At 55.2% G+C, this 19,577-nt stretch overlaps 1 protein-coding gene across 7 annotated transcripts in view; it reads left to right on the forward strand.

Moving 5' to 3' along the window:
• The window catches only part of SIK3 (SIK family kinase 3), an 85,261-nt gene that overhangs the window by 45,465 nt on the left and 20,219 nt on the right, over positions 1 to 19,577 (forward strand). For 2 of the 7 annotated variants that reach the window (XM_082330866.1, XM_082330865.1), the window contains exons 3-11: positions 2,649 to 2,712; positions 9,088 to 9,249; positions 15,462 to 15,586; positions 16,295 to 16,418; positions 17,261 to 17,379; positions 17,645 to 17,755; positions 17,922 to 18,065; positions 18,663 to 18,743; positions 18,856 to 18,965. In XM_082330866.1, coding sequence (XP_082186992.1) covers positions 2,649 to 2,712; positions 9,088 to 9,249; positions 15,462 to 15,586; positions 16,295 to 16,418; positions 17,261 to 17,379; positions 17,645 to 17,755; positions 17,922 to 18,065; positions 18,663 to 18,743; positions 18,856 to 18,965 — 1,040 coding nt within the window. Of the gene's footprint in view, positions 1 to 2,648; positions 2,713 to 3,080; positions 4,006 to 4,032; positions 4,963 to 9,087; positions 9,250 to 15,461; positions 15,587 to 16,294; positions 16,419 to 17,260; positions 17,380 to 17,644; positions 17,756 to 17,921; positions 18,066 to 18,662; positions 18,744 to 18,855; positions 18,966 to 19,577 lie in introns of those variants that run through there. The other 5 variants (XM_082330867.1, XM_082330868.1, XM_082330864.1 and 2 more) reach the window with 4 other exon arrangements.

Genomic DNA, 19,577 nt, shown 5'->3' on the forward strand with positions numbered 1-19,577 from the left:
TGAAATGTTAAATGCTCTTTGGGAAGCTGTTGGGCAGATGAAAGGCTCCCTCCCCGGGCCTTTCCGATACAGGGGCTCGAGCAGTGGCTTACAACCAAGGAGTGCTCAAAAGCTCTGTCCAAACTCTCCTCCGCTGCTTGCAGCCCCAGTTTGGGGAAGCTGTGGGACAGCGGTTCCTTCCCAGGCTCCTGCCAGAGCTGCCCACTGCCTGCCAGGTTCAGGCAGGACTGCCTGCCCCTTGGCTGCAGCAGCACGCTTGCCGGCAGGTCACGGTCACGTTCTGGGAGCGCAGGGGACTGCCGTCCAAGCTCTGGAGGCAGAGGTAGCTCTTCTTCGGGCTGGTGCGCGAAGCAGAGAAGGGGCTGTCCAGGGCCCTTCGCCCTGGGGAAGTCCTCAGGTGCAAGAGGCGAAGGAAGATGGTTGATCTCCTCTTTGTGGCAGGCATCGGAATGTTAAAAGGTTGAAATCCTGGGGGAAGCACGCTGGGGTTATTTCCTTTTGTAACGTGATGTTTGCGTGTGCGTTTTAAGGGAGAAGTTGCGGTAACCCTCGATAGAAGCTGCCCTTCCCTAGAACCTGCTCTTGCCTCTTCGAGCCCGGTCTGCTGCTCAGCTGTGCCCCATCGATACGAGCGCTTACCTGGACTCCAAAGGGTTAAAGCTGAGTAGAAGTGACAGAGGTTAATGTTTAGCTATTCTGGCTGAGCCGCCAAGTGCGAGATGCTTACAGCGACGCTGTGGCGGTTTTAAGGTACTTAGGGAACGCTTCTTTGCAAACCGCCTCCTGAAAGCTTTTGCTTTTTCCAGCAAAAAACCCCATTTTTCAACCCGTTTTATTCCATCTGAAATTTTTGATATGATGCTGAAGAGGTGGCACTTGCGGCTTGGCTTTGCTAAGGTGAGAAGAGAGTACCCGCCGTGGAGCATGCTTCACCTGGCCGCTCCCTCCGGGTGCTTTCGGTGGCGTTTGTTTTTTGATAAAAACTACTAAAACCCGGAGCTGGGAATTCAGAGCCTTTCACAGCTTTCCGTCAGGAATCTGAGTTTAAAAATCACGTTTCCTTGAGCTTGTAAGACTTAGAGGGTGTAAGTGAAAAAGGAGAAAGCGTCTATAGCGGTAGTAGTCTGTAATATGAGGGATTCTGTCTGGAAGCAGAAATGCGCTTAAAAATACCTGCCTAGGGGTTTTCTGGCCGTGCCGTGCCGCCGTTGAGCGGGAGCCGAGTGTCGCGCCCTGCGACACTGGGGCAGGACTGAGCTGCGTCTTCCTTGTGCTCCTGGTTTAGCACCCCGAATAGCAGCCGCCCAGCTGTCTGCGTCAGGCACGTGTGGTTTAAAATACAAAGTCTGCGCGTTCGAGTCCTAATTCTTAGTACGAGCGAGCAGCGTTGGGCTCCGAGCACCGGGCTCCTCTGTCGGGATAATAGTCCGTTTCGTGCCAAAAGGTGAACTTCCACTTGTCCTGGAAAGGGAAAAGCCAAAACAAACCCAAAATGTTTCCAGCCTTTCCTAAACGCCCGGCGGTATCGAAATTGCTCGACGGGCCCCGGGGGTTCAGCGCTGCGGTCCCGGGCGCGGAGCACGGTCTGGTTTTCCATTGACAGAGCAGTGAAGCCTGCTCAATGAACAGCGCCGAGTTTCGGGGGACACCCCGAGCGTGCGCTTGCCCGAAGGCGGGCCACGGAGCGCAGCCCTGGGAGCCTCCCCGCCAGGTCTGCAGGCGGGAAGGCGTTACTGGCCGCTTTTGGGGCGCTCAGCGTGATTGCGCATCGCCCGCTGCCTGTTAAACGTTAAAGACGGCGTTGAGGCCTGTCTTTAGCACACAGCGGTTTTCTTCTCTCCTGCGTCCTGCTAGGACGTTCCTAGAAGTTGTTCGGGGCTCCGAGGTCGTTTTGGCCTGTAGCGTTCGCGGGGGGAGACAGGACCGTGCTCAGAAATCCGTCGCGCGTCCTGCGCTCGGCCCCGCCGCTGCGCCCCGCGTGGCGTCGGGCCCTGCCGGCCCCTCGCTGCCCCTGCGCGGCGCCCGGTCCTTCGGAGAGGTCCCACCCGAGAGATCGCCGCCCTTGGCGCGTTGGACCGCCACGGCCCCCAAATCCCAACGCGCTCTTAAAAACGTGCGTTCACACCTGTTAAAACTGGGGCGCTACCTGGCTGAAATGTGTGGACTCCCTCAAGCCAAGCCTGAGCTCTGGTTTATTTCTAATAGGTCTTGAGTCATTTGAAAGTCGCTGATTGATTCAGTGAATATTCCCCCCCCCCAGCAAAACTGTGCCGCTTATTTTAGCGCCCGCAGTGGAGCGGCTAATGAGAAAGGTGAACTGGTTTGGTTGCAGCAGCCCTGCAAAGCGTCCCAGGCTGCTGGGACGAGACAGCGGGCGCAAACGCTAAAGGGAGGGGAAGGAGAAGGGGAGGAGGGCGCAGGTGGAGCGGTGGCTTTAGCTGCAGATGTAGTCTTCAGACCTTGGCTCGCCGCCTTCCCCCGCTCCTGCCGTCCCTTTGCGTAGCTCTGTAACGCACGGGAAAGCAGTATTTTTGATGCGATGAAAGCAGTTACCTGCGGCACAGAAGGCAGAAGACTTTTCCGTCAGCTAGGTTTCTCTTTGCACGCGGCAGTCTCCTTACCTGTCACTTTTCTGTCCTTGCATCCAGGTTATGGAGACGGAGAGGATGATTTATCTAGTGACAGAGTATGCCAGTGGAGGGGAGATATTTGGTAAGTACATTTATTGCATTCCTTAATCAGATAACGCACTTGGTCCGCTACAGTAAACTGCAAATAGCTGCCACGCTCTCTTGTTTCAGTTGAGAGATGCCCTTCAGCCGGAAAACTTTCCATTGACCAGCGGGGTAAAGAAATAAATGCTGCCAACTCGATGGGAAATAAACTTCCGTAACCTCTGTTTCTTCTTTGGGTTTCATTGACAGGTGGTGCTGCTCCTCTTTTATGCTGACTTTGGGATTAAAGATGTTGGAAATAGTCATCCCGCTGGATTTTAAAGCGTTGCTGAATACTTTGCTTCCCAGCAAGCTGCGTGAAACTTGTTAACCGTAGCGGAACTGTTGGTGCGTGCTAGTAGCTTTCAAAGAACCGGGCCGTCCTGCGGCTCTGTAGTAGGTCGTTCTCGAAACCGTGCATTTTCTTATCTTTTTGATATCTGATGTTATCTTAGCGTGCATTATTACATCCAGTTTAAACTCCGTTGTCTGCTAACAGCTGAGCTTTCTCGACCGCAGAAGCTATTCTTTAGAGGAAGAAAAGCATCCGTGCAGCACAGTTGCAAGAACTGTGGACTGATTTATTAATTTGCTTGTTTTATTGCCACGACCAATAAGAAACCTGGGGAAAGAGAGATTTACTGACACGTGAGATTGGGCTTTCCTAGCTTAGCCGATGTCAGCCTCGGAAAGGGGGGAAATCCTTCGAGCTTGGAGCGCTCTGGCTTGCATCTGCTTCCAGGCAGGGGACGGGCGCACCGGGCCTGGCAGCCAAATGGGAATGCTCGCCTCTTTGTCCCGGTCAGTCGTCGCGGTAGGTTCGCCTTTGATGTCAGAGCCTCTCCCTCTGTGGGAACTGAGGCTGAGTTGTAATAATACAAAGACGAAGCTCTTAGCGAAGCAAGACAAGCCCCAAATTAAGGAAAATAAGACAACTTGAGCTGAAAAGTGCCGGTTTCCAGTGAGTATAATCTGATACCAGTTCCTCAGTTCCTTCGTGGATGGTTGTCGTGCCTTCTCCTCAGCATCGTCCGTGTCCTTCGGATTCCTCCTCCGAGAAGATGGCAGCCGAGGGGAGAAGCCAGCAGTAGCTGGTGTTTGGGAAGCGTGGGTCGCCTGGTGCAAAACCCGGCTTCTCCGGCTGAGCCTTCCCGTTGTTTCCTCGGACGTGGATCGCGGCGCTAGGAACCCAACAGCTCTGGAGGCTTGCGAAGTTCATCCGACCTCCTGCAGCAGCAAAGTCACTTGAACGTCTCTTAGAGTTCGCCTGCGTGTGGATCGCTGCAGAAAAGTATAAATCGCTTTTTACTTTTGCTCCCTCTTCTGTTGAATTTGGCAGGGACGGGCTCCTCTTTTTTTAAATCCAGAACTACGTGCGAGCTCATATACAAACTTGGAATGAATTCTCTTGGTTACAAAAATAGCCTTCTACATGAGCCGAAGTGCAAATCTAATTGCTCTCTGAAATGTTTTGTGCTGTAGTAAATGCAGCTCATTAGCATGGCTAATTTCCATTACGCTGCCCAGCGTTTTATCCTCGTTGATGGCTGGCAGCAGCCGGCTGTGTAGTAGCCCTGAAGCCAGGAGGCCGTGGCCCCGCTCGCCTCCTCGCAGCGTTTTCAGGGGCCGCCCGAGGCCTCGAGCAGAGAGGGGGAAACTAAAGCCTCAGCTTTTTGTGATCGGAGTTTCCTGAGGAGCCGGTAAGACTTTGTCCGAACGGCGGAAGCGATTTACAGGGAGGAAGCAGCAACCCCTTTTGGAAAGGTTTCCTCGCAGGCGTCAGCATCTCCAGTCCTGAAGAATCTCACGTCCTCGCGCCGTTGAGAGAAAGCGTCTCGGCGCGGGCCGGCTTCACGGATGGAAGCTGGGGCTTCCCGAGCGCGAAGGGTCAAGCTTGGCCCGCGCGTCGCTTCAGCGCGGCGTCCGTCCCTCGCGTGGCAGGCTCGCCGGGAACCGCCGGGATGGCCGCTCCGTGCGGACGGACGGTGCGGTCGCTGTCACGGCGCCTGTTCCTGGGTGCCGGTGATTAAACATGCCTGCGCTGAGTCTTTTGGCGCTTTTTCTTGATTACCTCGACGCCTGCCTGACCTAGGGATTCGTGCAAAAGCGTAGCGCTGAGCTGCGGAAGGCGGGGGGCCGACAGCCCCCGTTTTCTGGATGCTAAAGGCTCGGTGTGAGGCTGAGCGCCTGGCGCGGTCCGAAGTACAGCGGCAGGCTTCTGTGAACGGCAAGGCTGCGGTCCGACTAGGTCTGAGTTGTTTCCCTTGATGCTTTAAAAAGACTTCCAGAGGTTTAAGCTGTGCCATACAGCTGTGAATATTGCATAGGCAGTAACATGGGAGGGAAGCTTTAGCTGAAAGGAGGCTGGTTTCTGTAAACGGCCACGGTTTGAGTCAGTCAGAGTTTTATGCTTGCCTTTCTTGTCCCTTGTTGCTCTGAGCTCTGCAGGCTTTCCTGGGTTAGCACCTAGGAGAGCTTTACAACCTCTTTATCTGAGTTTCCAGTAAAAGGGCTGATAGCTTCTTCAGCTGAGCCGTAAGTGTCTTTGATTCATCCGTTACTGGAAACGTTCTGATAATTCTCTGTGTTTGCCTAGCGGCGCACGGGGACGAGGGAGAAGGCTTGCTTTTGCCGTGGGCCTAAGCAGCAAAACGTAAATTGTTATTTCTGTCCCTGCGCCTGCTTTGCGCGTGGTTGGGTTGCTGGTTTGACGTTACGAACAAATGAACGTCCCCTTTTAAACGTAGGGTGCTCTTTGTTCCAGGTCCCTCGAGTGGCCTTTTTTTAAGCTCAAACAGAACATGGCCTAAAAGTCTGGTTTGCTTTCAGCTGTTTACGGTGAATACTGTAAATAATCTGCAGTCCCCATTGACAAGAACACGGGTGCTTGGTTGATTAACAAAAATTCTCAGAAAGCTTGGCAAAATTATCGTCTGGTTAGCGTGGTTGGCACGCCTGCTGTCTCTGCCCCTTCTCTCCATCTCCTCCTCCTCGTCCTGCGCTTTCTGAGCGTGAACTGGACGGACGCCTTAAAACACAACGTGGTGCCGGTCTCTAGGAGGCCAGGCTGCTTCCGAGACCGCGAGCTCACCGAACCCCCTGCAAATGGAAGGTAACCCGCCGCGCGGAGGAGATGCGAAGCTTAAGCAGCGTTTGCTTTCCAGACAGAAGGCAACTCAGAAGCGCGAGGAGCCTGTCTAGAGGCGAAAAGTGGAACCTTGTGTGCCCGTCCGGCCTCTTAACCAGAAGATGCTTTTTCTTCAGGGTAGGATTATATGTGAATATATCTATAATACTTATATATATGAATATATATATATATATCATACTTGTATGAAGCATCAGGTGCTTCATGTAAGGACCGAGAACAGCAACCGATGTTTTTAAGGGTTGTGGAATGAAACCACGCGTTCCTTCCTCTCTGGAAGACATGCCACGGAGCAACGCCGCGCGCCTCTCCGGCTCCCCAGGCGCGCACCGACGTCGGTGCGACCCAGCGGCGAGTCCGTGCTTCTGGACTTGCTGCGCTCGCCATCAGCTCCCAGCTGAACGTTCGGGTCGCCTCTGTAACCTCCGTTGCCTGAGAGGTTTATGCAGACTAAGCTTGCAACGGTTAATTTTGGCATACAGTTGCCCTTGGTGGTATGTGAAGCATTCTGTAGCTTCATTGTTTCTGTCCTTCCTCTGGAGCTTGTGCAGAAATGTCAGCGGTCTCCAAGCGCCCTGCCTACGTGCGGAGCCTGGGGACCGGCCTCCGCTCCCGTTTCTTCGTGAAAAGTGAAATTTCACGCCTGACCTAGAAAGAGGTTTTTCACAGCCTAAGCAGGACCGACTGATAAAAGGGCAGCAGAGTTTTCTGCGTGAGCGGGCGTCCGGCAGGGCAGCCCCTGCGAGCGAGACTCGGCGAAGGGCCGGGGACCGAAGGGCACGTCTCGCTGTCTCTGCGGGGGACGGGCGATCCTGCTGTGGGCAAAAGTACGCTTAGGAGAGCCTGGTAGAGATACGCCCGCCGCAGCAGCTGGATTTCATTTCTCGCCTGCAGGAGAATCTCTCAAATACTTTCCAAAATGTTGAGAGATTGGAGCCTTGCGCTTTGTTTTAGGAGCGCTTGCTGTATCGGCGGGCCGCGCTCCCAAATTCAAGCGGGGTAAAAGATGCGGCCGACCTCGACTGGCCGAGGAGCTGAGCTACTCTCCGTTGATGGGTGGGAATGCTGCAGCTGGAGCAGGCCTTGCTTGACTCTGCTCGCCGGTGTCCCGGCTCTTTAGAGTAAAAAATTTCCGAGCACGCAAACGACTTAACGAAATACGACGGGGCCGTTTGAGGTAGTAAATTCTGCTTTTCCTAGCCAGCGACTTGAGGGTCATCCTGGAGTCGGTGGTGGATTTCCTTCCCCAGCCCCGGTTCAGATTTGCTCGTGGAATAAGTTTAGGCGATGAATAAAACTCAATGGCCGCGTTCTCCGAAAAACGACTTTGCTCTGTTGCACAACGCGAGCAGTCAGATGTGGAGCAGTAGGTTGCTCTGCAGTCAGAAGCCAGCAGAGCTGCTTTGATGGATCTCGGTAATTAGTATTTACTGCGAGTCAATTATGTTGCAGGTATTTTAATTAATGGGTGACTGGGGAAAATGCAGCCACCTGATGAGAACCCTTCAGAAGTGATTTCTTTTTATTATTTACAAGAAGAGATCTCTCTATCGAGCCCTCCAGTTTAACGGCGCGTATGGGGTGAAACGGACCGCTTCAGCCTGGTTTTGGCCAGAAGCCTTTTCAGGCCGACTCGATGGCCCAGCGGAGAAGTAGTAGCCTCGCGTCATGGGCAAGGAGATAATAAGCCCCCGGGGTCTGGCTTGCTAGTGCCTCTGCTAACCCGCTCGGCGGCCCGCGCTGGAGGGCAGAGGGCTCGTGCAAACCTCTCCGCAGCCGTTCCCGCCGGCCGGGGGAACTCGGGAAGCCGCCGGGTCCCGCGTGTGGGTCGGGGTGCGTGGCTACCGGGGGCTCGCCAGGACGCCTCTCGGCTCTCTCCTGGGTTTTTTTGTAGCGCTGTCCTCCGCTCCGTAGTCTTGCAAACTGCTGCTCCTACCCGTCCTTCCTACCATGCTACATCAGTTCTAGCTAGAAGGCTTGTAGGGCGGAGAGGTGTGAGGAAAGGGTGATAATCGTGGTTCATCGTTCCGCTGCCGCTTACTTCGGCTTTTACCCTTTCCCTGGCAGAGTTCTGTTGCCTGTTCTGCTGATGCTTCAGGGGAGGGAGATGCTTTTTCTCCTCCTTTCTCTGCCGTTTCTACCGCCTGTCTCCTGCCTGCCCGTCCCCGCTTGCAGGGTAGCGTGCCGAGTGGCTTCTGTAAGTCTGGCGCTTTCGGGGCTTAAGCGGAGTGCTGTAAGCGGGGTTGCTGCTGCACTCCTGCTTTTGCGAGCGCTTGGAGAGACCTTTCCTGTCCGTGTGCACGCTGCTGGCTTCCAAGGAAAGCCTAGCTGGCAACGAATGCTGCCTTTGAGTGGCAGTGTAGATTTTCACCAAAATATTTGAGAGCGCTCAGACTTCTCTAGCAGAGCCAAGCTCCGTTTTTATAACGAGGTGCATTGTTGAATTTTGCGAGCATGTTTTTGCCCCCAAACGGTAGCGAGTGCCCAGAGTGCGGTTACGAGCGTCAGGAGCCCCTGCAGATGTTTTGAAGTGCGCGCGATGACTTTCTTCTGTTGCGTCGCCGAAGTAAAACTGCTCCCGAAGCTGTGCTTTGGTCCCGCGTCGCGGCATTTGTAAGGGGAGCGCAACGCTTTGGGAGCGCTGGGAGCTGGTAGGGTCCGCGGCAGACGCGCGGGCTGCCGGAGCCGGGTTTCGCTCCGCTCTGGTCACGAGTGGCTTTCCCTCCGGAGAGGGATGACGCTAGATACTTTCTGCAGCTGGTGGGTTTTCAGCTAGGAAGCTGAAGCTGAGGAGCCTGCACCTCTCGCTGTCCAGGTAATATGCTATGAGGCTCGGTATCTGACTGGAGGAAAAGGTTGAAGGAGTATTGGTTTTATTTTGATGTAGAAAAAGATTTTGAAACCTTGACGCTTTTCACAAAGCAGTTCTGCTTTTCCAGCCAGCCCCGTCAGCTGTCCTCGACGTAGAGGGAAGTTTATCGTCTTAAAGGCTTTCACCTGGGGACAGCCCAGGGCTGGCGCGGCGGCGGTGGCGTGCCGGAGCCCCTCTCCCTGTAGCTTCGGCGGCGACCCCGCCTGGTGCCGGAACCTGGACGACGCGCTGGCGCCCGCGTCGGTCCCCGTCCCCCTCCTCTGCATCGCTTGCCGCGAGCGTGCGAGAAGCCCCCGCCCAGCTCGCGCTGCCTGTGTGAGTAACCACCTTGTTCTTCGCTTCGTCCCTTGCAGATCACCTGGTGGCCCACGGACGCATGGCCGAGAAGGAAGCCCGGAGAAAGTTCAAGCAAATAGTGGCTGCTGTCAACTTCTGTCACTGTCGTAACATAGTCCACAGAGATCTGAAGGCAGAAAATCTACTGCTGGATGCGAACCTTAACATCAAAATAGCAGGTGAGCTAAGACTAGCGGTGTGGGAGGAAGGCAGCTGCTCTCAGAAGTTAATAAATGTAGGCATTGGCTGCTTCCAGGTATTCAGAGCGAAGGAAGCCCAGCGCAGCTAAAGGAAGCTTTGGATTTCTGTGTGGCCTGCTGCCCGGAGCTGAAACTGCCAGGTCGCAGCCAGGAGATTTATATCTCCCTTCAAATAGCGCAAAATAAAAGGAGGAGGAGGGGGGAAAAAAAAAAGCTGGTTTGGCTTCGTAAGCAGATAGGCGGCTATAGATACTGCAGTGTTCCAATACGCTGGATAACGGGCGAGACTTAATATCAAAAAATTGGCCTTGTTTTGAGTCCTGCTGCCAGTTGAGGGCTTCTTGGAAGCGGGTCAGACTAGGCGAGAGCGAAAGAACGGGAAGTCAGGACGACAGCGTTTGTGGCAGAGCGGCGAAGGGGAGACGGCGTCCGCGGAGTCGCCTCACTGCGCCGTCTGACGGCGCAAGAGAATCAGCCCCGGTGCTTTGCCTGTTTTATTCCTCGCAGGACGAGAAGCTGAAGTTACTAAATCGCCCCTTACGGGCTGTTCCCGGTGTCTTGCTGGGCAGCGGGGTTTTTTGCTAGGAGCTGCCCTTCCCGAGAGCTTGCACCGTGGGCAGCTTCTAGGCTGACCTAGCAGAGGCCGCCTGTCTGCCGTCCCCTCCTACGTCAGCTTGAGCCTTGGCTGTGAGCTCCCTGAGGCGCTGACGGGCCTTGATTTCATTTGGCTTTGTGGGATTACGTAGCAACCGATTGAAACGAGGATTTAATACCGCCCCGGTCATCCCGTGTCACGGGCTTTTGAGTTGGAAGAGCTCACGCTTGCCATTTAATTCTGCTAGGGCCCAATGCATAGCAGAGCATTTTTGGAAAGCGCTTTGTTGCCCGCTCCCTTAATAGATTTCCTCGGAGAGCTTGTCGGCTTTCACAAGGGTTTGTAGCTTGAATTAAAAAAAAAAGCAAAGGGCTTAGGGCTACAAACTTTGCAGCCTGCGAGCAATTGTAATGCTGGCAGTTGGGGAGTACTCTTCGAGCTTGATACCATCTTGAAGAAACAGTCTGGTTCGTCGTGCTGCTGTTCTCTTCTCTACCATCTGTAGGTGTTAGATTAGAGTTTAACATGCGATTTGTAGTAAAATGATCAGTAATTTCTTGGGTTTCTCTCACCCTCGCTTTGTGAGGAGGGAGCGGGGAAGGAATGGAAAGGAGCGAAGGGCTTTATGAAGTTTCCTCCGGACGCGTGGTGGTATGAACCGTGTCCTCCCTGGCGCGAGGACGATAACCTGCTTCTGGGAGCAGGAGATGAGTAAGAGGGACGTCGCTGTTGAACCCTACGTGTTGGGTGACTCTGTGCTGCCTTGCGCCGTTCAGCGTTTCGTGGCCAGCCGAAAGCCCGACGGCTCCCGCTTCCCGGGGCTGCGCTGCGTTCCGTCACCGAGAGAAACGTGCTGCCGCTACGGGGAAAATAGCTTGGGTTCGCCGGTCAGGCGCGTTTCCTACCGCCGGGCAAGAGCCGCCGCGCTGAAGGAGGGCAGCGGCGAGCGCCCGGCGGCGGCGGCTGCGCGGGGAGGAGTCGGTGGCGGGTGGCGGAGCTCCCACCAGCAAGGCGGTCGGGAGGCCGTCGGCAGCAGCGCTTTCTGGCGTCCGTTTTATGCGAACGGATGCGCTAATGATTTGAGGCCATCTTGTGTTCGCGGGGTAAAATCCGATCTGTGGGTAGAGGGGGAGGGCGCCTAGCGAGTAAAAAGAAAGGAAAGTTAAAAACTAACCCGGGTAGCAACTGGAACGCGGCTGGATTTCCTAAAGAAACGTCCACGTGAGCGAGCGGACGAGCTCTGTGAACGTCTGAAATTGTGGAAACTTTTATTTCTTTTTAATCGAAGGGAGCTGGAAACTATTTTCCTTCCAAATCTCTGCTCCCGGAACAGAGTCGAGAAGACAGTTCCCACCCTGGTGGTGGTAGTGTTTTACTTGGCAGGAAGATGATGTAGTGATCTGAAAAGTAGCCTGGAAAAGCTGATTTATGGTGGAGGATTTTCCAAGTATTAAGTTTTGTCCCTATAACTCGTTAATTAAAACTTGACACCGGTTCTTCCATTGTTTCGAGAGCAAAAAAAGAAGCGATAGCAACTGATGTCTTTCACGCCAGACCCCCCAGGATAAACGCTACCGAAACGCGCAAAGCCCCGTTACGCAGGGTGGAGGATCGGCGAAACCTTCGCTGCCAAAGCCCTTCGCCGTGTCTTGCCTCGAGCCTCTTCAACAACGCGTTTCACGTTCAGCCGATGGAAGCCATAGATGCATCTGGAGTCTCTTCCGAAGGCTGCGCTTGGTAGGCCTGGTCACCCGTTATCCGCCAAGCGGCAGCGCCGCAGGGAGCCCGAGGGATGCGGTGAGCCGGCGCGTCATCTCGAACAGCCAGAGCCGAGACGGGGACCACGGCTTTGCGGCTCTTCCGATGCCCACCTGCGCAGCCTTTGGTAACGGGCCTAATTCCGCTGGCTTTTGGAGTTTTTCGGACTCTCGCCGGTGCAGGTTTCCTAGCACGCTCTTACTGACCTCCGTTTGCAGCTTTGCATCCCTTGCTCGGCGTTCGTTCAGTAATTGGCGCTTAGCGAGATAGCGTAGCAGCCTCGAAGGGGGTTAACGCTGCCGTTCTCGCTCGATGGTGACTACGGTGTGCTTTTTGGGTTTGGTTTTTTTAATCGGTTGCAACTATACTATTTTTCCATAAACAGTAAGATACAAAGGCTGTTACCCTCGCTCTCATTTTTCCCATGGATGCTTTTTCTCCAGCGTACCTTCTCAAAGTCTGAGTCAGTAGCTTCTGGCACTGTGTTCCCTTGTGCTCCCGGTCAGAGAGTTCAGCCAGGAGCTGAGATGATTGCTAAATACCCAGGCCTTCCTGGGGTACGGCTGCAGAGAGGAATCGGATCTAGGCATCGCGTTGCATTCGTTTGCAAGCGTCTGCTCGCTCCTTCGCCTTCTGAGGATAAAAGTCCCTGCTGTGCAGATGCTAACGCCAGCTCCCTGCAGCTCTGCTCTAGGACGCGCGAGGGACTGGGCCCGCTTTTTGGTAGCACACAGATGCTGCTTTTAAATATTTTCGTTGCATCCCGTTATCGTGACTTTTACCTCGCTCTTTACAAATGCCCTTTTCCCTCTGCCTCTGTTTGTGGAATGAGACCTGGCTGCTCCCTGGGGATTTGGGTTTAAACGTCGCCTTGGGCTGGGGTGACTCCTCATAGTTTTTAAGAAAGTTTATTTAAGCTGCAGGGGGGTTTTTTTGTTGGGTTTAGATTTTGTTTTGCTGTTTGTTGCTTTGGGATTTCCAAGTCGTCCCTGCCGTTAGCTTTTTGGGGGGCCTTTAAGAAGCCTGCTGTTGTCACCAGCCTTGGCGGCGGTTCGTGCAGCACAGGTGGGTTCTGGAGGCCGTTGCCAGCCTCGGAGCAGGGCTCCGTGTAGGACGGAGCCGCCTGGCTCCAGCTCCCCGCAGAGCCGAGCAGCGCGACTCGCCCGCGGCCCGGGCAGGGCAGAGCAGCAGCCCTCCGCGGGGAGAGGGTTCTCGTCCCGAAATCCGGGGCAGCCGTGGGGTGACTGCGGGAGCCCCGGGACCTGCTGGCTGAACACCGGCGTGCTGGCGGCGTCTCTGCCCTCCTGGCCCGGCTCCCGAAGGCGAGACCCCGCGGGGAGGCTCTCTGCCCACCTCCTCTCCACGCTCAAAAAGAGCTGGGAACCCGTGGGCTGATTCCAGCCCCGTGTGAAAGAGGGGTAAAGTTTCAAAGGCAACCAATCTCCTGCGGCTCTTCGGAAGCAGAGAAGGGTGCAGGAGGCAGCTGCCGCCTGTCTGTTCGGCGGCGGCCAGCTGGCACGGCACGGCACGGCTCTGCTCTCCCTGCGGCGCGCGCTGCCGCGCCTTGCCGTGCCGCCGGCGAGTGGGGCTCTGAGCGGCGTGCTGTGGCTAGCGGGCCGGCGCAGGGGACGCCTCGTTCGGCTGTCCCGTGCACGGCCGGAGCCAGTGCCGGGCTGCACGGGGAGACAGTCACCGCTTTGGAAGTACGCTTGGTTCCCAAAGTGCTGCAAAGCCCGCTCGAGAACGTACAAGGGTAAATAAAAGTACCCAAACCAGAATAACTTGCTCAAAACGTGCAGTACCAAAATTCCAGCGTGTTCTTGCACGGGCGGAGAGCCTCTGCATCTAAACTTGACTACAAAGGCGTTGTTATTAGGCGACGGGAATGGGTTCAGCGCCGTAGTTTTTAGTGCTTGCTCTGGCAGCGTGATTCAGGCGCTCGTTACCTGTCCTGCTTTAAACGTGAGACGGAACAGCTCAAAAGCTTGCAGAGGCGGGAGGGACGATTGTGCGGCTGTCCGCTGTTTCCCTGAAGCAGTCCTCCAAAGGCTGACAGCTCTTGTGCTTTGGAAGTTGAGACGACTTCATTTCCAGCGGTAAAAACCCAAAGGGTGTTGAACTGCCCTGTTTTGATACTGTGATGCTTTTAAAGAGCATTTACCCTCTCTGCGCTCTGTTTTGAGGCAGGGTTTGAGCAGCCTCGTCCGTGCCCCCGCTGTTTCCCCAGGAACACGCCGCACTAGGTGCTTCGCGCCGGGGGAAACCGTCTCCGCCTCGAGAGCGTTGCCCCCTGCGAAGGGACGGGAAGAAGGAAAGCTGGCCGTGCCCTCCCGGAGCTGAGCTAGCGGGAGCTGCGCCGAGCTGTGCGGGGTGCTCTGCTGAGGTCCGCGGCAGCCTTTGAAGGAGGAGAGGCACCTGAAATTCGGTCACGGAAAATCCCGCCGGGAGAGCGGCGACCGCAGGCAGGAGCAGGGGCTCACCAGTCCGTGCATTGTCCGCGGAGTGCCGGCGGGGCTTTCTGTGCCTCCTGCGCAGCGGTGCTGGCCCTCGCTGGCCCGTGTATTTGTGCCGCGATGCTTTTTGCTTTAATCAGTTAGAATTTGCAGACTGAGCGTTTCTGGCCCTCCTTGTTTTTTCCAGCATTTCCCACACAAGCCTGCCGTGAGGATCTGCTGCTGGGCAAATGCCGTGAAAAATAACGTCCCTGTTGCTGGGGGTCCCCGTCCGCGTGCACTGGTGTCGCTCGGTCTCCTGCTAGCGCACTTCTGGCAGAAACACAGGCAAAGCGGTTTGCAGATAGCCTTTGCGGCACGGCTCCTTCGGGCAGAGCGTGCTTCTAAGGAGACCCCGTTCGCAGGCCGTGGAGACGCCCCTCTGCCTGTATTTGCTTTTCTTCAGTTGAGGTGAAAAAAACAGACGTGGTTATTGAGGATTCCTTCTTTTTCTAAGAAAAAGCTCGCTTTTCTTGCATGCAGACTTTGATTTCGGTGCTCTCTTTCCAGCGCAAGTCCCAGCTGTGTGCCAGGTTAATTAGCAGAGAATGCCATCGGTGCCCATGTAAGCTGACGGTTGGCTGCCCGTGAGGTTAAGACCTTTTTTTTGAATTTCTCGTTTGGGATTTATTATTTGCTCTTGGAACGATTTGCCTTGGTTTGTAGAGCTGCCCACCATAACCGAAGTTTCCAGGGCACGTGGTGCTTTCTGGAAAATCCAAATCTCCCGTTCTTTTTCCCTTTGTCCGCGTTCTGGCCTTGCTGGCGGCTGCCCTGGCCCTAACGAAGCTGTGAAACTTGCCGCCGGAGAAGCCCGAGGTTGGAAATTAGCCCACGAGGTTTATGTGGGGTTTCGGCAGCCGGAGGTGGAGGCCTCATTCCAAACCTCCCGCCTGGCTTGCAGCAGCCCTGGTTGATCTTGGTCGCTGGTGCCTCGACTCCGGCGTGGGAATCACGTGGCTGAAAAGGGAAGAGCGAACTTTTGGGAAGATCTTTGCGTTCCGCTAAGCAGAAGCAGAGTGGTTGCAGCCCGCGAAGCAGGCCTAAGGCCTGGTGTTTTGCAGCAGGCTGCTTAAATGGGGTGCGTTTTGCACTGCGCGACGTGGACGTGCCGCTGTCGATACGTGGTCGTCTTTTGTCTCAGCACGGAGAGGAGCTGCGCGCTGCCCGGGTGGTTTCAGCGTTGCTCTCCTCGCCTCTTGTTCCTCTGATGTCTGCGTATCGGTTGTCCGTTACGGGATTGTACGTGACTTTACTAGGCTCAGCGAACTACTTAAATGCCATTTGTTTTTAGGACAGTTGGAGTGGATCGTATTCCTCTAATCAGTTCTCCTCTGTTCTTTCAGATTTTGGGTTCAGTAACATCTTCACACCTGGTCAGCTGCTTAAAACCTGGTGTGGGAGTCCTCCCTACGCTGCTCCGGAGCTCTTTGAAGGAAAGGAATACGATGGGCCAAAGGTTGACATTTGGGTATGCGATCAACCTCTTTCTCCCTTGCTTTGATCTCATTTTTGCTCTGTTTGTTTGGCGTTGCTCCCCGAATGCTTAGTACGCGCCTCGGAGAAAGGCCCGTGATGTGGCAAAAAAGGTTTTGCGAAGAAAACGCTTTTCGAATTTTATTCTGGCTACTGTGGCACGTGTTTTCTTGACTGGGAGGCGCGATGCCAAAAATATTAGTTGCCCAGACGTGCATTTTAATTTCGTTCCCCGAAAATACGGTTCGCTTCGTTGCTGTTGAATGGCAGAGTACGGTAGGGGTAGGGCTTGATCCGGCAGAGCTGAGAGGCAACTTCAAGTTCTGCTCTGCAAGGGTTTTGCAGAGAGGACTTCAGCGCGGAGGCCTGGGACGGCCTCCTCCGTGGCGCCGGCTTTGCCCTGCAGCCCGGGGCGAGCAGGTTGCCCAGAGCCCCGGCCGCGGGGCTGCCTCGGGCAGGCCGGGGCTGCGGGCTTCTCTAGCCCTCGGCTTCTGAGAATCGTGAAAAAGTCCAGCTTAGGCTTGAAGGTTGAAGGAGGAATTAGGCTGGCCTGGGACCGAGACGTCAACAAGGTCCCTTCCCATGGGATTTGCTTTTTCTTTATTATCATTTTATTCTATTTCAACGACATTTACCGCAATTAACTGCAGTCTGCCGACCTCTCGCTCTAACGTTGCTGACGCGACCTCTGTTTCGGCCGCAGAGCCTGGGCGTGGTGCTGTACGTGCTGGTCTGCGGCGCTCTGCCCTTCGACGGGAGCACGCTGCAGAACCTGCGGGCGAGGGTGCTCAGTGGGAAATTCCGCATTCCCTTCTTCATGTCCACAGGTAAGGGCTGCGCGCGCCGCGGCGCGGAGCGGGCGCTGCTCGCGGCTCCGCTGCCGGCTTCTTCGGAGCGCTTAAATTCGAGTCTACCAGACGATTTATGTGCCCGTGGGGTGGTATGTTTGCCAGGGGGCTTATCCGCTGGATGGCGGTTTGTAACGTAAGCTAAAATGAGTTCTGAATCTAGAGTTAGAAACCGAAATACTCTTATTTAAAGTCTCAGCTTCCTGTACTGTAGCAAAACGTTCACAAAGATGTACTCTTCCTAAATTTTGGGAAACGTGAAAGCTAAAAACAGGGTAGTGCTTTAGGAATATAGAGGCTTTCACTATCCCTGTTTTCGACAAGAAGCTTTTTACAGCGTTACGGCACGTGGATTCCCAGCAGTAGCCCCGTCGGAGACGAATGTCGATGTCCTTTTTCTGCAAAAATGCCTCTGAGTGCTTTAGTAATAAATCTTGGTTTTGGAAAGCGTGATTAATTCTCAGATAACACCAACTTCACTTACGAACGAGTCGTACATAGAAAACCAGCTTCACTTACGAACGAGTCGTACGTAGGTTCTCAGTTGCCCGCTCTCAGATTAAGGGATAATTTTGCACGAGCTGTGTGGCGTTTCCCAGCTGAAAGCTTCCTTGCCTGCCACCTTACTTGGGGCACGTCGGGGACCGAACGGGTGCGAAGGGCAGAAGGAGAAGCGATGTTTTTGCTGCGTGTGACTTCCTCCAGAGGAGCGCGTTGCTTTGAACGAAAATAAAGCGCTTTCGCCCTTGCCGCGCCAGGCTGCCTCCTGCCGCGGTCGTGTCCCTCCCCGCGGGTTACCCGGCCCCTCTCTTCCCTTGCAGAATGTGAACACCTGATCCGCCACATGCTGGTCCTGGACCCAAGCAAGCGGCTCTCCATGGAGCAGATCTGCAAACACAAGTGGATGAAGCTTGGGGAGGCTGATGCGGAGTTCGACAGGGTGAGGAGCAGAAGCGAGTAGGCTCGGGGCACGTAGCGCTGCAACGTTCGCTTTGGCTGTTTGAGAGCTCTCGTTCCGAGCGCTGTGTCTTCCCCCTTGGCACTGAGAGCCGAAGGCACGAGGTTTTGAATTGCTGTGCCGTCAGCCCTCAAAGCTCACGCCGGCTCGCAGCCGGAGCCTGGTGCCTGGGCTCTTCGGAGCGCCGCGACTCCTCGGCGTGCCTTCGGGAACGTCGGCGCTGAAGTCCGTGTCTGTGCTCTTGCAGCTGATAGCAGAGTGTCAGCACCTGAAGACCGAGAGGCAGATGGAGCCGCTGAACGAGGACGTGCTGCTGGCGATGGCGGACATGGGGCTGGACAAGGAGCGCACAATTCAGGTAAGGCGGCACAGCTGGCCGTCGCGTCCTGCCTGTCCCCACTGGAGCGCAAGCGGCCGTGGCTGTTGCTTGTCACCTCTAGCAACTGAGCAACCTCGGCGCGGCACGGAGCGTATTCTGTTGCTTGACAAAAAGGACTGACCGCGTCTTCCTGTTCCTCTTTCAGTCATTAAGAGCCGATGCTTACGATCACTACAGTGCAATCTACAGCCTGCTCTGCGACCGTCTGAAGAGACACAAGAATCTGCGCATCGCGGCGTCGCCGAGCATGCCGCGGACCGTGACCTTCCCCACCTCTGCTAACATCCAGGTAGATCCCGCTTGCATAATCTTCTTCCAGGCCCGGAAGGCCAGCCGGTCCCTTACCTGCTGAACTCCGACTTGCTCGCGGGCGTCCTCATCCTGGCAGGAGCCTCAAAGCGTTCCCCGTCTGCGAACTTCACCTGTATTTAGGGTGCCCTCATCCCGAGATGAGGAGCGGTTTGTTCATCGCCGTGGGTTTAGCGAGTACCCTTCAGACAAAGCCTCGCGGTAGCTTAGTGACGGAGGAGGAGGGAAGGTGAGGGGTTCGCGTTGGGAGCTTGAGTTTGCAGACCAGGGCTGCTGTGCAGAGCTTCTTCCTCGGTTTGTCCTGCTGTCCAAGAAATGAATATTTGCTTTAAGGGAGGCCAGGTCATAGGGGAAGCAGAAGAGAGGCTGCCGCTGCCTGAGCAGAAGCGAGGAGGGGAAATGAGGAGGCAGCCTCGTGAGAATTAAGAATAACCAGATCCTCGCTGGCTCCAGGGTAACGGCCCTGTTCCCGGGTGGTTAGGGTTAGCTCCGTGCACTGGTGTTCGCCCGGCAGTGTTTGTAAGGGGTCGTAAGAGACACTAGCTTCATGTCTTCTGATTTTGATCTCTCTGCTCAGCAGGCAGAACAGACAGGCAACACCATGAGCATCAACGTGCCGCAAGTCCAGCTCATCAACCCTGAAAACCAGATTGTAGAGGTGAGGTACTCCCCTTGGTGACCCCTGCAAGTTCTTCTCCTGGGCTTGCGTTGCCGCCTTTTGCTTGAGCCTGACCTTGTATTTCAACACCTCCGACGTTCTGCCTGCCCAGACTGACGGAACGATGAACTTGGACAGCGATGAAGGGGAGGAGCCGTCACCTGAAGCTCTGGTCCGTTACCTTTCGATGAGACGGCACACGGTCGGAGTAGCTGACCCACGGTTAGTATCGGACTCTTAACTCCCTGATGGAGGATTAAGGGACCTTGAAGATTTACTCCTAGCGCGTGACTTTGGGCCTTCTGAGGTAGCACAGGTTTATTCATCTGCTATGCTGGCCGCTGAGAGGCTGTGCCTTAAGGGGACTTCTGGGCTCTGTGGTATTTGAGAGTTGATACGGTTTGGACTGGCAGTGGTCTCCAGTGCCTGGGCTGGGAAATGCGCTTCCCCGCGTGCCCTCGGTCCCGGGTCTCGGCCTCACTCTAGCCAGACCGGGTGGCGACGAGTGCGCGTGTCCGTATCATGGCCGGTATCGAACCTTTGGTTGCCCGCTCCTCCTGTGAGTGGCTTGCAGTTATTTCTGCAAACTTGATGTTTGCTAGGCAGAGGAATAAATTCAAGGCAGCTCTTTAGCAAAGCGCTCTTTTAAACGTGCTAGTCCCGCTGCACAACTTGGTTAGTGTTTCAGCTGAGGATGGGATTCTTCCCTTCTCTTCTCCCGATCAGCTCTGTGTAAGCTATAGCGGAGCCGAGTGGTGTGCCAGCCAATTTCTCGCCTAAGCTGCACGGCTGTCATGTCCTCGCTGAGGTTCCTCGTGATAAATGCGACTGAGG

The sequence above is a fragment of the Platalea leucorodia genome (assembly GCF_965183815.1).
Source record: "Platalea leucorodia genome assembly, chromosome: 20".
Classification (NCBI taxonomy): Eukaryota; Metazoa; Chordata; class Aves; order Pelecaniformes; family Threskiornithidae; genus Platalea; species Platalea leucorodia.